This window comes from Rana temporaria, chromosome 2 (assembly GCF_905171775.1).
Source record: "Rana temporaria chromosome 2, aRanTem1.1, whole genome shotgun sequence".
NCBI lineage: Eukaryota > Metazoa > Chordata > Amphibia > Anura > Ranidae > Rana > Rana temporaria.
Genome location: NC_053490.1, coordinates 387,611,045 through 387,632,833, shown reverse-complemented (window position 1 = coordinate 387,632,833; position 21,789 = coordinate 387,611,045). Strand labels below are relative to the sequence as shown.

The window sequence follows — 21,789 nt, the reverse complement described above, 5'->3', positions numbered from 1 at the left end:
CAAATGTTTTGCAGATGTCCTACAGTATGTCAGATTTCAGAATCGGTGCGTCAGTCTTCATTATACCCCCTCTGTGTTATAATGAGAAAATGTACTCCTGTAGAAGTGCGTGAGCTTTAAGCCCCATACACACTGTCAGACTTTTTGACAACAAACTTTAAAATGAGCAAATTTTCCAAAAAATCCTACCGTGTGTACGCTCCATCGGACAAACTTTTTCGGTTTTCATCGGACAAAAGTTCTCTCTGCAAACGGACAAACTTTTCGCCAACAAAAGTCCTACGGTGCAAAGTCCTATCGTGTGTACAGAAATCCATCGGACTTTTGTCCGAAGTACAAACACGCATGCCCAGAACCAATGTTAAAATCAACCAACAATAGCAGAAGTTGACCAAAGGGTGGCGGTAAAGAGCAGAAAAAACACGTGATGTTGGGAAAGTTTGCAGAAAAGTCCTGCCGTGTGTATGCTATGGGTGTGCCCGGCCAACTCCCTTCAAACAAAAATCCATGGAAACGTTTGTTTGAAGTCCGATCGTGTGTATGAGGCTTAAGGCAGACCATAAATGGTGCAAATTGATTTCCTGCAACCACGAGTTAATGCGGGAATCCTTTCTGCCGGGCCACTGTCTTCTCCCAGCGGGGGAAGCCAGCAGGCTGGTTAAACCAAAGTTGATCGCTCGATCAACTTGGTACATTCAGCCTGCCCATACATGGTTCGGATCTTGGCCGGTTCCTACTGATGCGAACCGTCTATGGCTGGCATTAGGTTGGCCAGACATTGATCGGAATTTGTCTGGTTCAGCAGGGACCGTATACATTTTGATTCATCTATGGCTGTTCGATCCATTTATGGCTTGAGGGAAGGCAATTTAATGATCAACTTCTCTCACACGGGAATGCTTTAACATTTTATTTTGATCAGTGCCTTCAGCCAATCAGCTGCAGCGCTAATTAGTGTATTCTGATAGCAGAGGAGTCCCTGTTGTTAGAATACAATAGCACAACAGAGAGTGCTCCATTCACTTTGTTTTCGTGGATTAGGGAATCTGTTTGTCGTTTTTTCAGTCAGCATGCTGCCTGATCAATAAAAACAAAAATGCGCCTTAGAGAATATTTTAACAAGAATAACACTTCTAATGCAATCCTTATGTAACTCCTTGTTGAATGTAATTCATTCCTTCTTTTTATGCTATCTTGTTATAAGGATCCAGTCTTGTCTATTCCTTTGACAGAATATGTACAACATACTGTGGGTTCATGTCATTGTCTGCATTGATGTTGTTACTTTATGCCCATTACTAATGAAAACGGTTTTGGATAATAAAAAAAAAAAGAATGAGACCCCTATTGCAGAGATTTCTCATTGCAGATGTTTGGAACAAGCCATCAGCCAGTCACACAAGCAGGGAATGAGACTTCTGGGGGTATTTTGTACACCATTGTACATGCTGGAAAGGAGGCATTGTTCAATTTAAAGTGGTTGTAAAGGTTCAAATGTTTTTTCTTTAAATAACAAACATGTCATACTTACCTCCACTGTGCAGCCCGAACGTCCTCTTCTGGGGTCCCATTTTGGCTATCTCTGCTCCTCCCCGCCTCAGATAACCCCCTCTGGGAAGCGCTCTCCCAAGGGGGTTACCTTGCAGGCACGCTCCCGAGTCCTGTATTCGGTGTCCATAGCCACCAATTGCAGGACCCGTCACTGCCCCCCGGCGCCCGTGTCATTGGATTTGATTGACAGCAGTGCGAGTCAAAGACCAGGCAGAGGAAGAGCGTGTTCGCAACCCGTTACTTCCAGGGCTCAGGTGAGTAAAACAGGGGGGCTATCGCTAATCGTAAGATGTTTTTTCACCTTAATGCATAGGACGCATTAAGGTGAAAAACCATGAACCTTTACAACCCCTTTAATATACATTTTAGAAAGTTAGATCATCTGCAGGATGAAACAAAAGGAACATTTTTAATAACATCAAATTAAAAAAAGGTTGGTTTAGCAAAAATATATATTAGGTAATTAGTCATGAATTGCTCCAAATTCTTCTAAAATTGGCCATACATGGTTAGTTTTCTTTTTTTCGTTAAGCCAGCGGACTGAACGAAAAAAACTGAACCGTTCCCAAATCCACACATTCGAGGTGGATAAGAGAATCCTTCCTACTGCACTATTGGGGGAGTCTCCCTGCTGTCAGAATACACAGATCAGTTCTGCATCCTATTGCACACAGTGCTGATTGAGCAGCTTTTATCGGGCAGGGCGGAACAGAAGTTAATTGGTAAATCGACTTTTTCTGTTCAACCACTGTGGTCACACATGGATCTAATTTTGTCCGGTCCCTGCTGAACCATCTGAATTTCGATCCATGTACAGTGGGTATAGAAAAGAACCCCCCCCCCCTACTAAAAATAACTTAAAAATTAATCATGTGTAGCTAATCACCTTCTCAATGGCACACAAAGCCATTTGACATTCAACTGTGATCAGCTGTGGTCATTTTGATTATCTCAGCATGGAAAGAGCTTTCCTGGAGCATTTCAGTTCATGGTAGTGCAACTGAAGCAAACAATCAATTATGAGTGGCAAAGCACTGTCAAAAGATCTCTGGGATAAAGTTGTGGAGAGGCACAAGTCAGGAGATGGATACAATTTTTTTTCCAAAGGCTTTATAAATGCCTAGAAGCACAGTGAAGTTTATTATTAAGAAGTGGAAGGTATTTGGTACAACACAAACCCCTCCCTGGATCAGGATTTTGCTCCAAACTGGATGAAGGAGCCATGAAGAAATTGGTCAGAGAGGCTACCAAGAGGTCTACAGCAACTCTGAAGCAGTTGCAGAAATTTATGACAAAGAGTGTACATATGACAATCTTATCACAAATTTTCCACAAATGTGGCTTGTATGGGAGGGTTTTAGGAAAAACGCCACTCCTCGAGAAAGGCCACATTCAGTTACGACTTTGCCAAAACGCACCTGGAAGATTTTCAAGCCACATGGAAAAAGGTGTTAAGATCAGATTAAATTGGTTTATTGGGAATCAACACCAAACGATATGTCTGGCGCAAATTCAATATAGCTCTCCATCTAAATAATATAATTCCTACAGTAAAGCATGGAGGTGGTAATATCCTGTGATAGGGGTGTTTCTCTGCAGCAGGGGTCTGGAACAATTCTCAGAATAGGAGGACAAATGGGTGGGAAAAAATACCATCAAATTCTTGAGGAAAATCTGCTGTCCTCTGCCAGAAAGTTGTCAAAGAGAAGAAGGTTTACCTTCCAACAAGACAATGACCCAAAGCACACAGCAAAAATGACGACAGTAGTTGAAAGATAAAAAGGTCACTGTCCTTGCATGGCTTAGTCAGAGCCCAGACTTAAACCCCATTGAAAATCTGTAAAATGGTTCGCCATCAAATTTGACTGAACTTGTGCAGTTCTGCAAAGAAGAGTGGGCAGATATTGCAAAGTCTAGGGGGCAGATCCACAAAGCGAGTACACCGGCGTATCTACTGATAAACCGGCGTACTTTCAAATTTCCAGGTTCGTATCTTTGTTTTGAATCCTCAAAACAAGAAACGACGGGATCTGGGTTAGATCCGACAGGCGTACATCTTCGTACGCCTTCGGATCTAAGATGCAATTCTTCGGCGTCCGCTGGGTGGCGTTCCCGTCGTAATCCGCGTCGAGTATGCAAATTAGCTATTTCCAACGATCCACGAACGTACGAGCGGCCGTTGCATTCTTTTACGTCGTCTCTAGTCGGCTTTTTCCGGCGTATATTTAAAGCTGCTGTTTGGTGGCGTATAGTTAAACCTGCTATGTTAAGTATGGCCATCGTTCCCGCGTTTAATTAGAATTTTTTTTTTCATTTGCGTAAGTCGTCCGTGAATCGGGATGGACGTAATTTCCGTCCATGTCAAACCAATGACGTCCTTGCGACGTCATTTAGCGCAATGCACAGCGGGAAATTTAGGGACGGTGCATGCGCAGTTCATTCGGCGCGGGGACGCGCTTCATTTAAATGAAACACGCCCCCCTACTCGCCGATTTAAATTAGGCGCCATTACGCCGCGAGAGATACACTACACCGCTGTAACTTACGGCGCAAATTCTTCCAGGATTCAAACCAAAAAAAGTAAGTTACGGCGGCGTAGCGTATCTCAGATACGCTGCGCCGGGGCAGATCTTTGTGAATCTGCCCCTTGGTGTGCAAAGTTAGTAGAGACATATCCCAACAGACTGTAATTAAGGTGGTTCCACAAAATACTGACACAAGGGGGTGATACTTTTTTTTAACTTAGTGATTCTGTTTTTGATTATTTTTTTTCCGCCAGGGAGAAGACAGTGGCTGGACAAAACAAAACCAGTGTCTGTCTTCATTTTAGGCTGCAAACAAAATGTGATTATTTTAAAGGGGGGGGGTGATTCTTTTTTATACCCATTGTATGGCAGGCTTAACATTCATTCCACATATAAGCTATCTCTGTTCTTGTTTACAATACGACAGGCTGTATCTCTTTTTTCATTGACATTAATGGGCAGAGTGACATATTTTCAAGATAAAACCATGAAATTAGTTTGTTCTGTTGGGATCCAATGTAAATTGGTTCAAAGCTCATCTCGGTGATTGTTGTTGTCATTAAGGATTTCACTATTGTTTGATTTGATCATGGATTGTCAAACTAATTAGCTGAGTGAGAACCCCTCAGAGGGTTTGCGTTTTGCTTTTACATTATTGAAGTATCGACATTGCAGTGGTCTACAAGATACCCAGCCTTGGTTAACCTGATGTCTTCTCTTTTTTAACAGTGAACCATGCAGGAGTAACCCCTTTGATGCTAGCTCAAAGCCTGAAGCATGTCGATTGTGAAGAATTGGTATGTAGTTTAGGAGACCAACTCCAGATATTTCAGTTATTGGTGAATATTGGTGAGTTGAATCAGCAGCAAATGTCTTTAATCTCTCTCACACTTCACTTGGTAAGTCCCAGTTTATCCCTCAGTGTCACCCTAAGATGCTTTACCCAAATTATTTGTATATTCCACACTATGGTGTATGGCATCGGTAAAGCCTGACACCCTTAGTAGGCTTCGTAATCACATTGGCAGAACAAGAGATCTAAGACATGAGCATGTGATTCAGCTCGCCGACAATGATGCAAAACTGAAATATCGTTCTAGATGGGGTTCTTCTTTAATATTACCTTACAGAAAGGCAATTTTATAATATTTCCTTTTTAATTGGCCATAGCTGGAAAAAGCTGGAGAGGGGAATTTTAATGCTGAACTGGATTTTGATTGGTTCCATCAAGAAGAGGAAATTAGCAATAGTGATGAAGAGGATGCAGAAAAGGTGAGCGAGAGTGAGCGGTTCTTCTATATGCTAAATAAAGCGTGATTTGTAAACTGGACTTTTTTTTTTTTCTACAGATTTCAGAAACCTTTATTGTTAACCCTTCACCACCACAGTTTAGATATATTAAACTGTAATTTTTGTTTAGTGCACCAACGTATGGTCCCTTCTAAAAGTCTACACACCACCTTGACACATTAACTGTATATACTCGAGTATAAGCCGACCCGAATATAAGCCAAGGCACCTAATTTTACCACAAAAAAATGGGAAAACTTATTGACTCGAGTATAAGCCTAGGGTGTCCATCTGCATGCCTGAGGCCTCGTACACACGACCGAGTTTCTCGGCAAAAACAAGCAAGAAACTTGCTGGGAGATATTTTTTTGCCGAGGAAGCCGGTCGTGTGTACATTTTCGTTGAGGAAACTGTCGAGAAACTCGACGAGCCTAAAAGAGAGCATGTTCTCTATTTCCTTGACGGGAATGGAGAACATTGGCTTGTCGAATTCCTCGACAGCCTAACAAGGAACTCGACGAGGAAAACGATGTGTTTCACCCGTCGAGTTTCTCGGTCGTGTGTACGAGGCTTTACTGTGCCTCACTGTGTCCATGCCTCATTGTGTCCATGCCTCTCTGTGTCCGTGCCTCACTGTGCCCGTGCCTCACTGTGCCCATGCCTCAGTGTGCCCATGCCTCAGTGTGCCCATGCCTCAGTGTGCCCATGCCTCACTGTGCCCATGCCTCACTGTGTCCATGACTAGACTGATGTTTAACATGGAAGTCTATTGAAGGGGTGCCCGGCTTCGAAAAATCGGTGCTCCCCAGCCGTAGGTCCCCCAGACAACAAACATTGCACACTTGTAGATGTGCAATGTGGCTACATGTGTGCCAAGCTCCGGGTCCAGGGGACCTACAACCGGCCGGTACTGGGTCCCCAAATTCAGCGGAGAAATGACCGTTTAACATGGGAGTCTATGGAAGGGGTGCCCAGCTTTGAAAAATTGGTGCTCCCTGGCCGTAGGTCCTCTGGACAACAAACTTTGCACACTTGTAGAGAAAGAGTATACAGCATATTGTGAATGTAGAGATTCCCATTACGAATTCTTAAAAGTATGGGAATCTTGGCTATCTTACGCTTTCCCCACTCTGTACCTGATCAGTCCGGACAACTTGTAACCTACATTCTGCATAACGCAGAACCTTCTTTCCTTCGCTCTGCACTGCTGCTCCTCCTTATCCTTCCTCTTGGCTCATTTCTGTTCCTTCTATCTTATGCTTCCCAGCATCTGGATCTCCTGCCTCAGTCAGTATTTTAGGCCACAGCTTGCATTGTAAGGTTGTGTAGTGTAATCCCCAAAATGTTGTTAACAGTTAAGGTGTACACCTTCTTTGTACAATCATTAGCAACAGTGGTGTATTTAGGTTTTATGCAGTCCCTAGGCCTGACTAAACTCGTGCAACCCCTAATTTAAATATGACCCACCCTTTCCTGTCAAGGTCACACCCCTTCCTGTTTAAAACCTTCCCTGGAATTTTACAGTAGGGCCCTGGGGGGGGGGGGGTTCCTTAATCTGCAGAGATTTCCTTTCACTTCCTGTTTGGATATGGGGCAAGAAATAAAGAGAAATGAACGGTTGTTAAAAGAAAATTAACAGGGGCTATAACCATCTCTTACTCTATCCAAAATGGAAAAAAAGTGTTGCCTATAGTTCTACTTTAAGCACAAATTTCTGCTAAATTTATGGAGGACTAAGAGGATATAACCATGACAGTGGTGCAGCAGAAAAAATGTAGCACAGTAATGAAGGTGAATGTGGTCCAGGCAGTAAGCAAAGGAAGGATTGGAGGCAGGAACAAATAAATCCATCTGTTTATTTTTCACATCAGCAATCAACAGAAATAAAATTAGGATTCCCTAATATGTACAACTGGCACAAGCAAAGGATTGCAGGAGAGTCCTACTACCTACCTGACAGGTATAGGTGACCATGTCAGTGTCCCTTGTGTATGCGCCATCCCTATCATACCGGCAGCAGTGCGACCGCTTTATGGGGTCACCAGACCGATTTGTCTTGCGGCCCAGTCCACCTCATAAGACTGGCGCTGCACTAAATGTGTAGTGCAAGTTGGCGGGGACTCTTATCATGCTGCCCCCCTGCAAAGTGCTGCTCTAGGCCTGGGCCTTGTTGGCCTAGGCCAAGATACAGCATTGATTAGGAACCCACGGTGTAGGTGATCTCTTGTTATGCACTTAAAATTCTCAATAACATTAAATTGTACCAGGAATTTGCTCAGCGCATGGCCAGCTTTAATGTTACGTTTACACCATACAAGCCAGCTTTTTACATTCTGTCATTTCTTTCTTTCCCATTTTCAGCTGAGCCCATTGTCACTGTCCCAGAATCCTGTGTTGTCATCTTCGATCAGACATTATTCCAGACAGAGCTCGCTGGGACTGGACATCAGTAACAAGACTTATGAGACTTTTGTTATGCCTGCAAGAGCTCCACCTTCTCAAAGATCTCATAGTATGGAGAATCCACCGCCTTTACCCGCAAAAAGCCACACGCGAAGTAAGCTCGTTTTTAACAGCACGTAATATGCAGACTAATTAAAGTTAATTTCTGATTGCAATGGTTTACCTAAATCTGACAAACACTTTGCTTCAATCTGAATTCTGGGTAACACCAGAATAAACTATGGTCTCCTAGATTCCTGAGGATGTTTTGGATTTTAAAAACAAATATAAGGTAGTTCTTTTTAAGCCCTCATTCACACGAGGCAGACTCCATTGCTATGGAGTCCGCCAGCTGAGCGGGAGATCTCTCCGCTGAGCCGGTGGATGACAAGTCCCTCTCTGCTCACTGAGCGGGGAGGGGCTTGTGCAGCGCCGCTGTCTCCTATGGAGAGATCTGATAAAAAAGGGACAGCATGTCCGTTTTCATCAGATCTCACCCGATCCGATCCGCCATGGACGGATGGGGACGTATCACCATACGTCTGATTTTGGCGGATCGGATGTCAGCGGACGTGTCTCCGCTGACATCCGACGCTCCATAGGCTTGCATGGAGCGGCCATTCAGGTCCGCCGACAAAACTGACAGGCGGACCTGAACGGTCCGGCCACGTGAAAGGGGCCTAATACCATAAATTACTCTTTGATGGTGGTTCTCCTGTTTGCATCAATACAATGAGGGACTTAAAGGGGTTGTAAAGGTTTGTTTTTTATTTTCTAAATAGGTTCCTTAAAGCTAGTGCATTGTTGGTTCACTTACCTTTTCCTTCAATTTCCCTTCTAAATTTTTTTTTTTTCTTTGTGTAAATTTCTCACTTCCTGTTCCTCCTCAGTAAGCTTGCCCCCATCATCCAAGGGGGTTAGTCAGCCAGAACAGCTTACCGAGGAGGAAAAGGAAGTGAGAAATTCAGATAAAGAAAACATGCTAATTGAGTCAGGGCCTGGAAGACATTTCATTGTCCTTGTGTAAAGGTGTTGTAACGGACAGGTGTTAATCCAGGTCTGCTCCCAGACCTCTAATTATATATGCTAAATACTGTTTATGTGTGGAATACACTTGTTGGAGACAGAACGTCTGTCTGAGGATGTGGATTAGAAAGAGAGCATTGTGTGGTGGTGTTTTGTTTGTAATGCTGTTAATGAAGGAATGTTTAGTAATTAGCCTTAGTGTGTGGGTGGGGAGTTGATTGTTCCTTTAATGCCTTCTAATGTATATAAGCTGAGAAGAAACCATTAAAATTGTCTTCATTTGAAACCAGAGAACACGGAGCAAGTCTCGTTATTCTGGGAAATGGGAGGCCTGCTGGTTTGTCTGTGTGTCAGATGAGCTGTCGTAGTTGATGGAAGGTCGTAAACGGTGGTGACAGTTACACTTTACAACCCCTTTAATAGCCATGGTAATACTGCAGAATATTGATATACTGTAGGTGCTGTGCAGGGAGATGAATTTCCCAGTTTATGAGCTTAGATAGGCAAACTCTATGCCCAGAAGGTGGGGCCTGCTGACCAGTTTGCCAGTTTAATGAAGGAGGGGGTGATTGATCAGTCTGCAGCACAGGAAATCAGTTGGAACCAAACCTGTGTGGTAGCAAATGGCTCTTTTCAATAAGTGATTGCTGTCACACAGAAGGTTCGGATCGCCAAGCAGGAGAGGGAACATGTTAATAAGAGTGAACTTGTCCTTTAACTAAAAGCAGTGTGTAACGGTCAGGGGTTAACACCGTTCACGATCTCCCATTCCATCAACCCAAGACAGCTTCCGACACTCCAACCATCCAGCAGACCCAATCCATTCCATAAGAATTCCCTCAATAACGAGACTGACGAGCTCTGTTACTGAGTCAAATGTATGAACACTTTTAATGGTTACCTTCAGGTTTATATACAGTTTACAAGGCATGTTTCAGTAATCACAGGAACAATCAAACTCTCCACCCCCAACATCACTCACTGGGGCTTCAATCACATTCTTTTAGATATTTACATAGAGGAGTTAATTATCCCCCAGACGTTACGTTTCCGACAATAAGTGATTCACCTGCAGAATACACATTTCACACATGAAACAGTATTGGCATACATAATGAGAGATCTAGGTGCCAGGCTGAATTAACACCTAAAAGCTAGACATCTCACAAGCATGTGTCCTCACAGTGCATGAAAACACTCCACTGACCTGGTGGGGTCAGGATAAGCCAACAACTTGTAATTAGTTATTTGCAGACATTAAAGAATATATTGTGGATTACTGTCCATGCTAAAACAATCCAACATATGTCCCTTATTTCGTGGCTCAATCTGTGCCCAAAAGTGACTCCTGTTACACAGTGGTTCCTGTGTTTTTTTTTATGTGTTTCAGTGCAAGCATGATTTTCAGGTCAGGATTCCTGTTCCTGCACTAGCCTGCATGCATTACATGGTGGGACCGTCTTCTGAACTAGCTATCACTTGTATCTTTAGGAGACTGATTCTCATTGTAATATGGCAACATCTATGTACCAGTACCTTGTTACATGCAGATTTATAGAAGTGTTCATATACTTGTCCTGATGTCTCAGCTTTTATAAAAAATGCCAGTTTTAATACTTTTGAATTCCATGGTCTTCATCTCTAAAGCGTACATTTACCTAATCACTAATTGCTTTTATCACAATTAAATAGACCAGGGGTCTCCAAATTGCGGCCCGGGGGCCGGATGCGGCCCTTTGCTTGCTTTTATACGGCCCTTGAGGCGCTAATCCTCCCACTGATACGAGACACTATTCTGCCATCGAACACCAACAATGAAGCACCATTTCTCCCACTGACACTAATAATAGGGCACTATTCTTCCTTATGATACCAACGATTGGGCATTTTTCCTGTAACCTAATACCAAATGTGGTGATGTTTACTCCTATTGATGCCAGAAAAATTTCCACTCCCGCTGGCCACGATCTGGCCCTCCTGAAGACTGAAGGACAGTAAACTGGCCCTTTGTTTAGAAACTTCGAAGACCCCTGAAATAGACCATCACTAGAAAACTTGTTGCATTTATATAACACATTCAGGCTGGGTTCACACTGTCTTCGGATGTGGCTCATGGCAGGGTTCTGGTGTGTCCCTGTTCTCCGTTCCAGGGATGAATCAGGCCCAAATTTTTGCCTGAATTCAAACCTGAAACAGAGCCAAAGACACACAGGACCCCTGTGCAATCCACTCCAGTGAGAGCCGGTCACACTCTCCTGTCATGCAAATTGGATACGCGGAAAGCCGCATCCTATTCGCACTAGTGTGGACCCAGTCTAACTAACTCTTCCATACACTGTGCGTTCCCCCTGTTGATCAAGCTCATTGTTGTACCCCCAACATCTCACTCTTGCATGTGATTTCCGTAATATTTGCTTTATTTACAATATTGCCAAAGTTACATTTTTTAGCACCAGTTGTTTTGAAATATTGACCCTTTTCAAATGGCAAATTGTTTATTTTATTAGTGATTCATCAATTATTCCCAAGGAGACCCACCATGCTCAATTTTGCTGCAAAGTAAACATGCAATGGATTTTAGCATAAAATACCTATTTGCCTATGGTGGCAGAATTGGTTAATGTAATGCCAAATAAGTTGTACTTCCAATTGATGACACAACTGATAAGCTTATTTCTCATCCTGTCTAGAAGGTCATGAATTGACTTCCCCTGAAACTGGCAGTTTGGAGAGACCACTCAGTACTTCCTCTTACTCCCCAACCAGAGAGGACTGGGAGGGAGTTTCCGATGTAGGATTACAGCGAAGATCATCTGAACCTACTCGCTATAATGCTGAAAACAGCCATAGTCATGGACAGTTTAGGTGAGAATGCAATTTATAAGGCTTACTCTTTTTATATGTCTTTTTATGTGTTTACTGGCATCAGGATAACTTTAAAATCAGTCAAAGCTGATATTTCATTTTTTGTATGAATATTGCTGATTTGACTCACTTCCTAGCATCTTCTGTTAGGGTGGATTTGATTTAAATCAACTTGAATTTTAATCATAATTTTTAAAGAGCAACTGTCATCTCTTACCCGCAGCGGCTCCTCCTCTGACCCGCTATTGACTCACCGACAGTCCCATTCACTTTAATGGGATGGCTGGTGATGGGGCAGTGACAACAAGGTGAGGGATGTGGCTGTAGCAGGTGAGTGGATGCCCACTAACAGGCGCTGCCATGATGGATCTGAAACGACAGGTGCTCTTTAAATGTAAAACTCCTTCTTGCTGGTAGTTAGAATCTTTAATATTTGCAAACAAAATGAAGGTTTTTTTATTTAGAATAATAAGCTGTCAGGTTCAATCACACAGTTTGTAGTGTACGTAGATTTGCAAAACAATGAGATAAAGGAATATTCCTGAACTTTGTTTTATCTTATAGTTACAGTGCATGTTATCTTAGCTTGAAGAGCTTGGATTCATTGAATGAGTTCATCAAAAATGTAAATATTGCAGAATATACAGCCTCATGCTACATAACTAAGCTCCATTTCATGTTGAATAAACTAAATTATAAATGTATCTTAAAAACTATCTTTAGATAGATTTTTACTCCAAAAGCATTTTATTAAGATAAATGTGATAAAAATCCCAAAAAGCAGATTTAAATAAAAATAAAAAATCGGATTTAAATAAAAAAATCTTTTTTTTTTTTAAATGCATTGATTTATATCCACTCTGTCTTCTGTATCTGTGGCGTTCCAGTGGTTAGACTTCCCATGTAGAATGATTGAATTTGGCTGTAATTCTCATTCCCTTGATGCATTCTATATGGCTTAAAATAAACAGAAGATTGTAGCAAAAGTAAAGCTGGGTTCACACTGAGGAACGGAGCGGCTCGCAGCAGGGGGCCTGGTTTGTCTCCATTCACTGTTTCAGGTCCGATTTCAGCACAATTATTTTGCTGAATTCAGACCTGAAACGGACCAGAAAACGCACAGGACTATTGTGCTATTCGCACCGGAGCCGCTCAGGAGATGTGAGAACCTACTCCATATAGAGCCGGTCACAGTCTCCTGACATGCAAATTGGATGTGGGGAAACTCGCATCCAATTCGCACTGGTATGAACCCAGCCCCAGATCTTCTCATAATGGCATGGCAGATGGGTGGAGCTGGGAACTGCCAGCGGCGGCGATCGCCCATTCTAAGCCCCAGTTTAGTCGCCTCACGCCTCCGTCTTAGAAATCCTCTGAGCTTTTTCTCTTCTTCTTCCCCGCTGAGAGGACGGGCTACGCGGCTTCTGATTGGTCCGCGCCGCCCATGTGACGGCATCAACCAATTAGAATGCTCCTAAACATGTACCTCCTGACAGGGTAAGTTTAGGAGATTAACCTCTGCTTATTTCTAAGCCCCGGAGCCGTAAGGGGTGGCGATGTCGGGGCTCAGAATGGGCGATCGACGACGTGCAGGTCAGCGGGACTGGGAGGGGGGGGGGGGGTCCTGGGGTCCTGTGAGAGTTCACCTTACAGACTATGAATGTCCACATTTTGATATTCGCATAACCCCTTCCAAGAGAATACTCATTGCTTGCATCAGAATGAGAGGCTTTTGAGGGAAGTACTTAGGCAAGGTGCTGTGACATTTCCAGAAAGTTGTGTATAGCATGATCTGCCAGCATTGCAAAGAGAAGCACAGAGTACCCATGATGACACCGCTGGGTCTAAAATAAAGTATGCAATGAAAACATAAAGGTTTTAAAAATGTATCTACAATGTTAGTAAGAAAGGTGGTGGTGAAGGAATGCTGTGTAAAAGTTAGAATGCTGTGTAAAATCTACATTAAAAAGAGAATGCAATGATGTGGAAATCTCATAAACCCATACTTTATTCACAATAGAAAACATTTTAAATGTTTACATTGAGAAAATGTACCATTTAAAAAAAAAATAAGGTAATTTTGAAATTGATGGCAGTAACATGTCTCAAAAAAGTTGGGACCATGCAGTATTTACCACGGTGTAGGTTCCCCTCTTCTTTTAACAACACTCTGTAAATGTTTGGGAACAGTGGAGACCAGTTGCTGGAGAATTGTGGTCCTATTCTTACCTGACATAGGATTGTAACTGCTTAACAGTCCTGGGGCTTCTTTGTTGTATTTTTCAGTACATCATATGCACCAAATATTTTCAATTGGTGAAAGGTCTGGACAGCAGGCAGGCCAGTTAAACACCCAGACTTTTCTACCACCAAGTCATACTGTTGTCATAGATGCAGTATGTGGTTTAGCATTGTCCTACAGAAATATGCAAGGCTTTCCCGCCATCTGGATGTAAGCATATGCTGCTCTAAAACCTTGGTATATCTTTCAGCATTCATTGTGCTTTTCCAGATGTGAAAGCTGCCCATTCCATACACACAAATGCATCCCCATACATCAGAGATGCAGGCATTTGAACTGAGCGCTGATAACAAGCTGTAAGGTCCCTCTCCTCTTTAGTCCAGAGGACGCAGCACCCATGGTTGCAAAAAACGTATTTCAAATTTTGATTCGTCTGACCACAGAACAGTTTTCCACTTTGCAACAGACCATTTTAAATGAGCTTTGGCCCAGAGAAGAGGGCAGCGTTTCTGAATCATGCTCAGAAATGGCTTCTTGACAGCGCTTTACCTTGTATTTTTGCAAGGTCTGTGTTCACAGACTTTTGGAAGTATTCCTGAGCCCATGCAGTGATGTCCATCATAGAATCATGCCTGTTTTGAATGCGTTTGAGGGCTTAAAGATCACGGACATCCAATATTGCATTTCAGCCTTGTCCCTTGCGCAGAGATTTCTCACATTCTCTCAATCTTTTGTTGAGAGTGCAAAATCTGCTGCAGCTCTACATAGAAACCAATCAGCTTCCATTTATTTTTGGTAAATCTTCATTTAACAAGCTGAAGTTAGAAGCTGATTGGCTACCATGCACAGCTGCACCAGATTTTGCACACTCTAGTTTTAGTAAAACCCCTCTGACTCTCTAAAGCCCCCTTCACACTGGGGCGGGGGCGGCATTGGCGGTAAAGTTATAGGTAAAGTTTAAAGGTATTTTTAGCGGCTCTTTACCGCCAATTTTGCGGCGCTATTCGGCGTTATTACTGACCTGTTATCAATTGACCTAATTAATTACAAAATGTTCTTCCAGCTCTTCCTTGTTGATACCACTTAGTTTGGTAGCATTTTGTTGCCCTGTCCCAACGTTTGAGATGTGGTGTTGCCATAAATTTCAAAATTACCTTTAAACATTTAATATGTTTCCTATTTTCTTTTGTGAATAAAATATGGGTTCATGAGATTTGTAAATCATTGCATACTATATTTAGATTTTATACATCACTCCAACATTTTTGGAATTGGAGTTGCAAATGTAGAATAAACTTTAGCTTTAAATAATACCGGTGTCTTCATATTGCAGCACGGATGGAGTAAAGTCCTACAGGAGGGTGAGATGCTCCCAAAATATGGAAAGTTCAGCACAAGGTAAGCCTCCACTGCTGTGGGATGACACCCAGTACCTGGAATCATTTTTACAGGTGTGACAACACAGCAAGAACGGAAAAGGGCGTTGTGTCAAAAGAAATATTTTGGGGTTGATCTATCCCTGGTGCACATCGGAGCGATTTGGCATGCGATTTGACGTCAAATTGCATGCTGAATCGGACGGCAATTGAGAGCAATGGCACCAATTCCCAAAAGTAGTTTCTGTACTACTTTTGGTGACTTCGGGGTGCGATTTCCATTGACATCTGTGCAGCAACCCACGCAGAAGTCTCTGAAATCGCCCCTGAAGTCGGGACTGACATGTGGGAATGAAATCGCACAAGTTCAGCTGAACTCGCACAATTTCATTCCCGCTGTCAGGCAAATGGACTGTTCACTTTGCAAGTGCAGTTGCACTCTGCAAGGGAGCTTACTCCTGAGGTTAGTAAATGAAGTGAAGCTTCACTTTTCAAGGAATATGCAATCACATACAAGACATTTAAAAAAAAAAAACAGAATTTTTGCTTGCACATGATTGGATGATGGAAGTCAGGGGAGCTTCTGCTCATTTACTAAGCTCTGGGGAAAATTGCCTTGCATAGTGCAACTGCATTTGCAAACTAAACCATCTATCTGCCTTTAGTAAATCAACTCCATAGTGCCTAGGACAACGTATGTGAAAACTGCACCCAAAAAAAGTGGAGAGTGTTGCCCATACCAGCCAATCAGATTCCATCTTTACAAATTAGAACATGGATGGATGACTATGGGCAACAGCCTATTATTTTTGTTAAATCAACATCAGCGTGTACAAGAGGGATTTAGAGTACAGTGGAACCTTGGTTAACGAGTAACACGGTTAACGAGCATTTTGAAAGGCGAGCAACTTTTTTTTGCGAGTGTTGTCTCGGAAAATGAGCAGAATTCAAGATAATGGGGTGTGCAGTACCGCATTTGGCCAGAGGTGCGGGGGCGCCGGTGACACTCAGTACGGTTCAGAGTCGTTCGGAAATACTCAGAATCACTCAGATATACTGAGCGCCCGAGTGTTTCCGAGCTTTTAAGAAGGATTTCCAAGTTCAGCCGAGTGTTTCCGAGGCTCTCCAGCACCCCCCCCCCCACCTCTGGCTAAATGCAATATTGCATGCAATAGAAGTCAATGCGGAACAAATTATCATTATTTCCATTGACTTCTATGGGGAAACTCGCTTTGATATGCGAGTGCTTTGGATTACAAGCATTCTCCCGAAACGGATTATGCTTGTAATCCAAGGTTCCAATGTATTAGAATTATTTACAGCAGAGAACGAATTCAGAGGATTTCAGGGAGAAGTCATATTTTAAATTGTAATACAAATTTTCTTGATGCAGCATGTTTTGTTGGGTTTTATGATTTCAGGTGGAATTTCCAGAGGGAGATTTTATCGTGATGATAATCAGCAACCTCCGTCATCTCCACAGTAATAACCTACCTATCGGCATGGGACTGTCTACTTCGAGAGTAGTAAACATTGATATTGCTTGAATATTTCCACCATGTATTTATATAATGCCCAGATAGGGCGCAGTTTGTAACAAATAATAATAAGGGTCTTTTTCCAGACACATTCCAAGCATGTTCCACGTCTATTTTAAATGTTATCTGTTTTATAGTCTGTACAAATAGCTGTAATGTCGCCTCTTTTTTTTTTTCTAAATAGTCATGCTGTTTTGTATTTTTATTCCTATTTTTTGTCTTCCATTCATATCAAGCAAACTTGTATCCTATAGCTAAAACTGTTAAAGTGAAGATAATAACCCTGTAAACTTTTTTAAAATATGTATTTTACTGCATACATCATATGGAAATGTTTGTACTAGATTCAGTTTGTTTTTGTCTTCCAGTGCTGTGAGCACATGATAAAGCTGTGTATGTTTTTATTGTTATATTGTGTGTCTTTCACATTGACTGCCCTCTTAGAGCCGGTTCACACAGGGGCAACACGACTCTGGGCGTGACTTTGCGAGGCGACTTCAGCGCGACTTTGGGTGACTTACAAGGCGAGTTTCTCTTCCTGTAAAGTTGCTTCAGTTAAGACAGTGATCCGACTTTGGAGGCGACTTCCATTGAAATCAATGGGTACAAGTCACCTAGAAGTCGCCTTGACTAGTACAGGAACCTTTTCTGAAGTTAGAGCGACTTCAGTAGTGTACATTAAGACGGCTCTCATACACTTCCATGTAATTTGTCATGTCGCGCGACTTAGGGCGACACAAGTCGCCCCCCAGGGCGCGGTAGTGTGAACCGGCTCTTACATAACTTTGTGCATCTCTAAGCCCATTACCTCCCTTGACGGTGTTATCCATATACTGGCATCCTAGCCACAGTCTATCCTGCTGTATTAAAGCTGTAACAAAACCCAAACACAAACATTTATTATATTGCAGCTTAGCAATTCTTAGATGTGATGGCTGCATTATTATTTTTTTTAGGCTTTCTTTCCTTTATTTGCACTTGGTGATCCGGCCATTAAGGCTGTAGTTTTTCAAAAGAACAAACTGTCCTGCAGTTGTTGCAGTTAAAGGGATGAGACAAACCATTTACCGCTGACAGGGGTGCTTACAATGATTGACTTTTATGTATTTGTGTAAAACCTTTATCCCGAAGAGGAAAAATATTTTTTGTTGCTGTAACTGCTTAAAAAGTGTGAGCTAGAGCATGGCTTTAACCACTTCCCGCCCAACGACATCATATGATGTTGTCGACTTTGAGTAGGGATATCTGAATGATGCCTGCAGTTACAGGTATTATTACTTTTTTTTATCTATTTTATTTATTTTTATAATATAAAATTCTGTTTAAAAAATAAATAAAACGTTTGATCACTTTAATTGCTGTCACAAGGAATGTAAATATCCCTTGTGACAGTAATAGGTGGTGACAGGTACTCTTTATGGAGGGATTGGGGGTTAAAGGCAGAGGGCGAGGATGTTCCTCCCCTCCCAGTTCCCTCTGGTGCTTCTCCTGGCTCGCCTGTGTGATCGGCAAGAGGTAGAAGGAATCGATCCATGCCGGAAGTTAACTATATGGAATCTGGCGTGCCCGATGGCCCCTAGATGTCTTTATGATCTTTCGGAGGCCGGGTGCGATGTTATCACATCACGCCCAACTTCTGCATTTGGAAAAATGTCGCCGCCTCAGCTGGGAAGCTTTTAAAAAAAAAAAATTATTTCAGGCTTCCCAGCCAAGAGGCAAGATGTGGGGTCTGCTAGACCCAATATCTTGTTGTAAAGAGGACCTGTCATGCACTATTCATATTACAAGGGATGTTTACATTCCTTGTAATAGGAATAAAAGTCATAACAAAAAAAAAGTAAAAAGAAAGTGTCAAAATAGAAAAATAAAAGTAAAATAAACAATAATAAAAAAGTTTCTTAAAGCCCCCTGTCCCCACATTCTTGCATGCAGAAGTGAACACACACGTAGGTTGCGCCCACATATGTAAACGACGTTCAAACCACACATGTTTGGTATCACCTTGAACGTTAAAGCAAGAACAATAATTCTAGCTCTAGACCTCCTCTGTAACTCATAATCAGGTAACCTGTAAAGAATTTTAAAGCGTCGCCTATTGGAATTTTTAAGTATCGAAGTTTGGCACCATTCTACAAGTGTGCACAATTTCAAAGCGTGAAATGTTAGGTATCTATTTACCCAGCGTAACTTTATCCTTCACATTATGCAAAAACATTCTGCAAACTTTACTGCTTTTTTTTAATGCATGAAATAGTCCCCCCCCCCACCCAAAAAACGCATTTGAAAAATTACTGCGCAAATACCGTGCAAGATAAAGAGTTGTAATGACCACCATTGTATTCCTTAGGGTCTCTGCTAAAAAAACATATGTTTGGTGGTTATGAGTCATTTTCTAGCAAAAAATTATGCTTTTTACATGTAAGAGCAAAGTGTCAGAATTGGCCTGGGTAGCAATTGGTTAAATTGTTAGTGTATTTAAATCTACTAGTAAATTTAACACTCCTCTCCCCCAGTCTACCAATGCTGCTGTCCAAAGGTTACATAGTTAGTCTGGTTCAACCAATGAAAAGTGTTTGTTGCTCTTTCATCCATAAAGGGGGCACCCTAAGACAAGAAGTGTATAACTGGCCAGATCACCAGGTAAAACAGGGGGAAAAGAAAACTATTGCAGCCACCTTATCTACTGATTGGTAAGCTGCAATATGTAAAATGGTTTGGGTACACCTCTTTAAGATTAATATTATCATCACATCACAGTGACAATAAAACGCAGGATGGAAATAATTTATTATCCGTTGACATTTTGACTGAATTCCTACAACAATATTTGTGTACATATATAATATTTATGTCTGACAAATGCATGGGTAAATAAAAAATGATCTTCCCTTACCTACAGTTGAGATTCTTTGAAGTAGTAATACAAAGTCCTATATTTGTAGATTCAAAGGTTGAATAGCAAATAGACCATAGCTGACTAAAGAGGACCTATCATTAACATTGATGCTTAAAAATGTAGCATGCAGGACTTGTGTGCTTTCAGAATACGCACCAAAAATGTCTGAGAAACTGCTTCCAGATTCCGATAAGCCCCCCGCCTGCAGACCCTGACAACCAACGGCCAGGGTTGTTGGGAAGAGGCCCCTGTCCTCATCAACATGGGGACAAGGTGCTTTGGGCTGGGGGGGCGCAGGGCTCCCCCTGCCCCAAAGCACCCACCCCCCCCCCCCCATGTTGAGGGCATGCAGGCTGGTATGGTTCTGGAGGGGGGGGGCGCTCGCTTGTTTCCACCCGCTTTCCTGACCGGCCGGGCTGCGTGTTAGGATAAGGGTCTGGTATAGACTTTAGGGGGGCCCCGATGCCGTTTTTTTCGGCGTAGAGGGTTCCCCTTAAAACCCATACCAGCCTGAAGGGCTTGGTATGCTCTTAGTGGGGGAACCTATCCGTTTTTTTTTTTTTTTATTTGGAGTTCTTCCTACAGTGCCTGGTATTGTCAGGGATCGAAGTAGGATCCCTGTTCATTGAAGTCAGACGCATGTCGAACTTCAAGTGGCAGGGCAAAGTTGGATCCAAAGTAGTACGACTGTCGTGTCGTAACAATGTGAACCCGGCCTCATTATCATTATCATTGAAAGTAAAAGAAAATCCCAAATTTTGGGTTGACATCAGAACAGTAAGGCCTCGTACACACAACTGTTTTCCTCGACAGAATCCATCAAGAAACTTGGTGGCAGAGCTTTTTTGCCGAGGAAAACAGTCGTGTGTATGTTTTTCATTGAGGAAACTGTTGAGGAACTCGACGAGAAAAAAAGAGAACAAGTTCTCTTTTTCCTCAACGGGAGTCTCAATTTCCTCGTCGGGTTGGTTTTCAACGAGAAACACGTTAGTGTGTATGCGAAGAAACCCACGCATGCTCAGAATAAAGTATGAGACGGGAGCGCACCTTCGGTAAAAGTAGCGTTTGTAATGGAGATAGCACATTTTTCACGCTGTAACAGTCTGAAAAGTGCAAATTGTCTCTTACCAAACTTTTACTTAACACGCAGTAACATGAGATTAGCAAAAGCAGCCCCAAGGGTTGTGCCAGTGGAATCGAACTTCCCCTGCCGTTGTATGTGTTGTACGTCACCGCGTTTGAGAACGAGGAGATTTGGTCTTGACAGTGTGTACGCAAAGCAAGCTTGTCAAGTTTCTCCACAAGCCTGACAAGGAACTCGTCGAGAAAAACAATGTTTCATTTACGATGAGTTCCTCGGTCGTGTGTACGAGGCCTAAGAGTTTAAATCTTCGGATGGGGATACTAGTTCTGATGACACCCGGGGAACAGATGGCAAAACAAAAAACAACGATGGGGGTTATAACCCGCCCTGTTGACTTATGCAGCTGCCTCTATTTGAATAGAGCAATTTAATTAAGAAACCATTGCCAATAATGTTATACAGAAAAACATCTTAAAGCAGATTTAGCTTCCGCACTTTTTTTTAACTCTATTAAATATCAACTTGCTGTCGGCGCTACAACCGAATGACAGTTCCAGTGTGGCCGGACAGTTCTGAGAGGGCGTCATATGACGTCCTTCTGTGATCGCACCCACCACAGCACATGGGAGGCACACTTTGAGATCAATGTGTTGAGGTAAAGAGCCAATCAGCGGCTCTTTACCACATGATCAGCAGTGTCCAGTCACAGCTGATCACGGTGTAAACAAAAGCCAGTAATCGGCTCTCCTTTCCTCACACTGACAGTGTGAGGAGAGGAGAGCTGGTAACCCACTTGTGTGAAAGGGACATTCACACTAATAATTCAGGGCACTGATTATCAGTGCATACCCAACAGTGCCCACCAGTGCTGCCAATCAGTGTCCATCAGTGCCTCCTCATCAGTGCCGCCTATCAGTGCTCATTAGCGCTGCCTATCAGTGCCTCCTCATCAGT

At 42.6% G+C, this 21,789-nt stretch overlaps 1 protein-coding gene across 2 annotated transcripts in view; it reads left to right on the top strand.

Annotated features, from left to right (window-relative positions):
* Positions 1 to 17,265, top strand: part of ASAP3 (ArfGAP with SH3 domain, ankyrin repeat and PH domain 3) — a 111,774-nt gene extending 94,509 nt beyond the window's left edge. Inside the window, exons 20-25 of one of the 2 annotated variants that reach the window (XM_040337950.1) lie at positions 4,806 to 4,873; positions 5,247 to 5,348; positions 7,728 to 7,923; positions 11,528 to 11,699; positions 15,275 to 15,339; positions 16,739 to 17,265. In XM_040337950.1, the coding sequence (XP_040193884.1) occupies positions 4,806 to 4,873; positions 5,247 to 5,348; positions 7,728 to 7,923; positions 11,528 to 11,699; positions 15,275 to 15,339; positions 16,739 to 16,803 (668 nt within the window). In that variant the 3' untranslated portion in view covers positions 16,804 to 17,265. Of the gene's footprint in view, positions 1 to 4,805; positions 4,874 to 5,246; positions 5,349 to 7,727; positions 7,924 to 11,524; positions 11,700 to 15,274; positions 15,340 to 16,738 lie in introns of both variants that reach the window. The other variant, XM_040337949.1, reaches the window with a different exon arrangement.
* Positions 17,266 to 21,789: the final 4,524 nt, after the last annotated feature.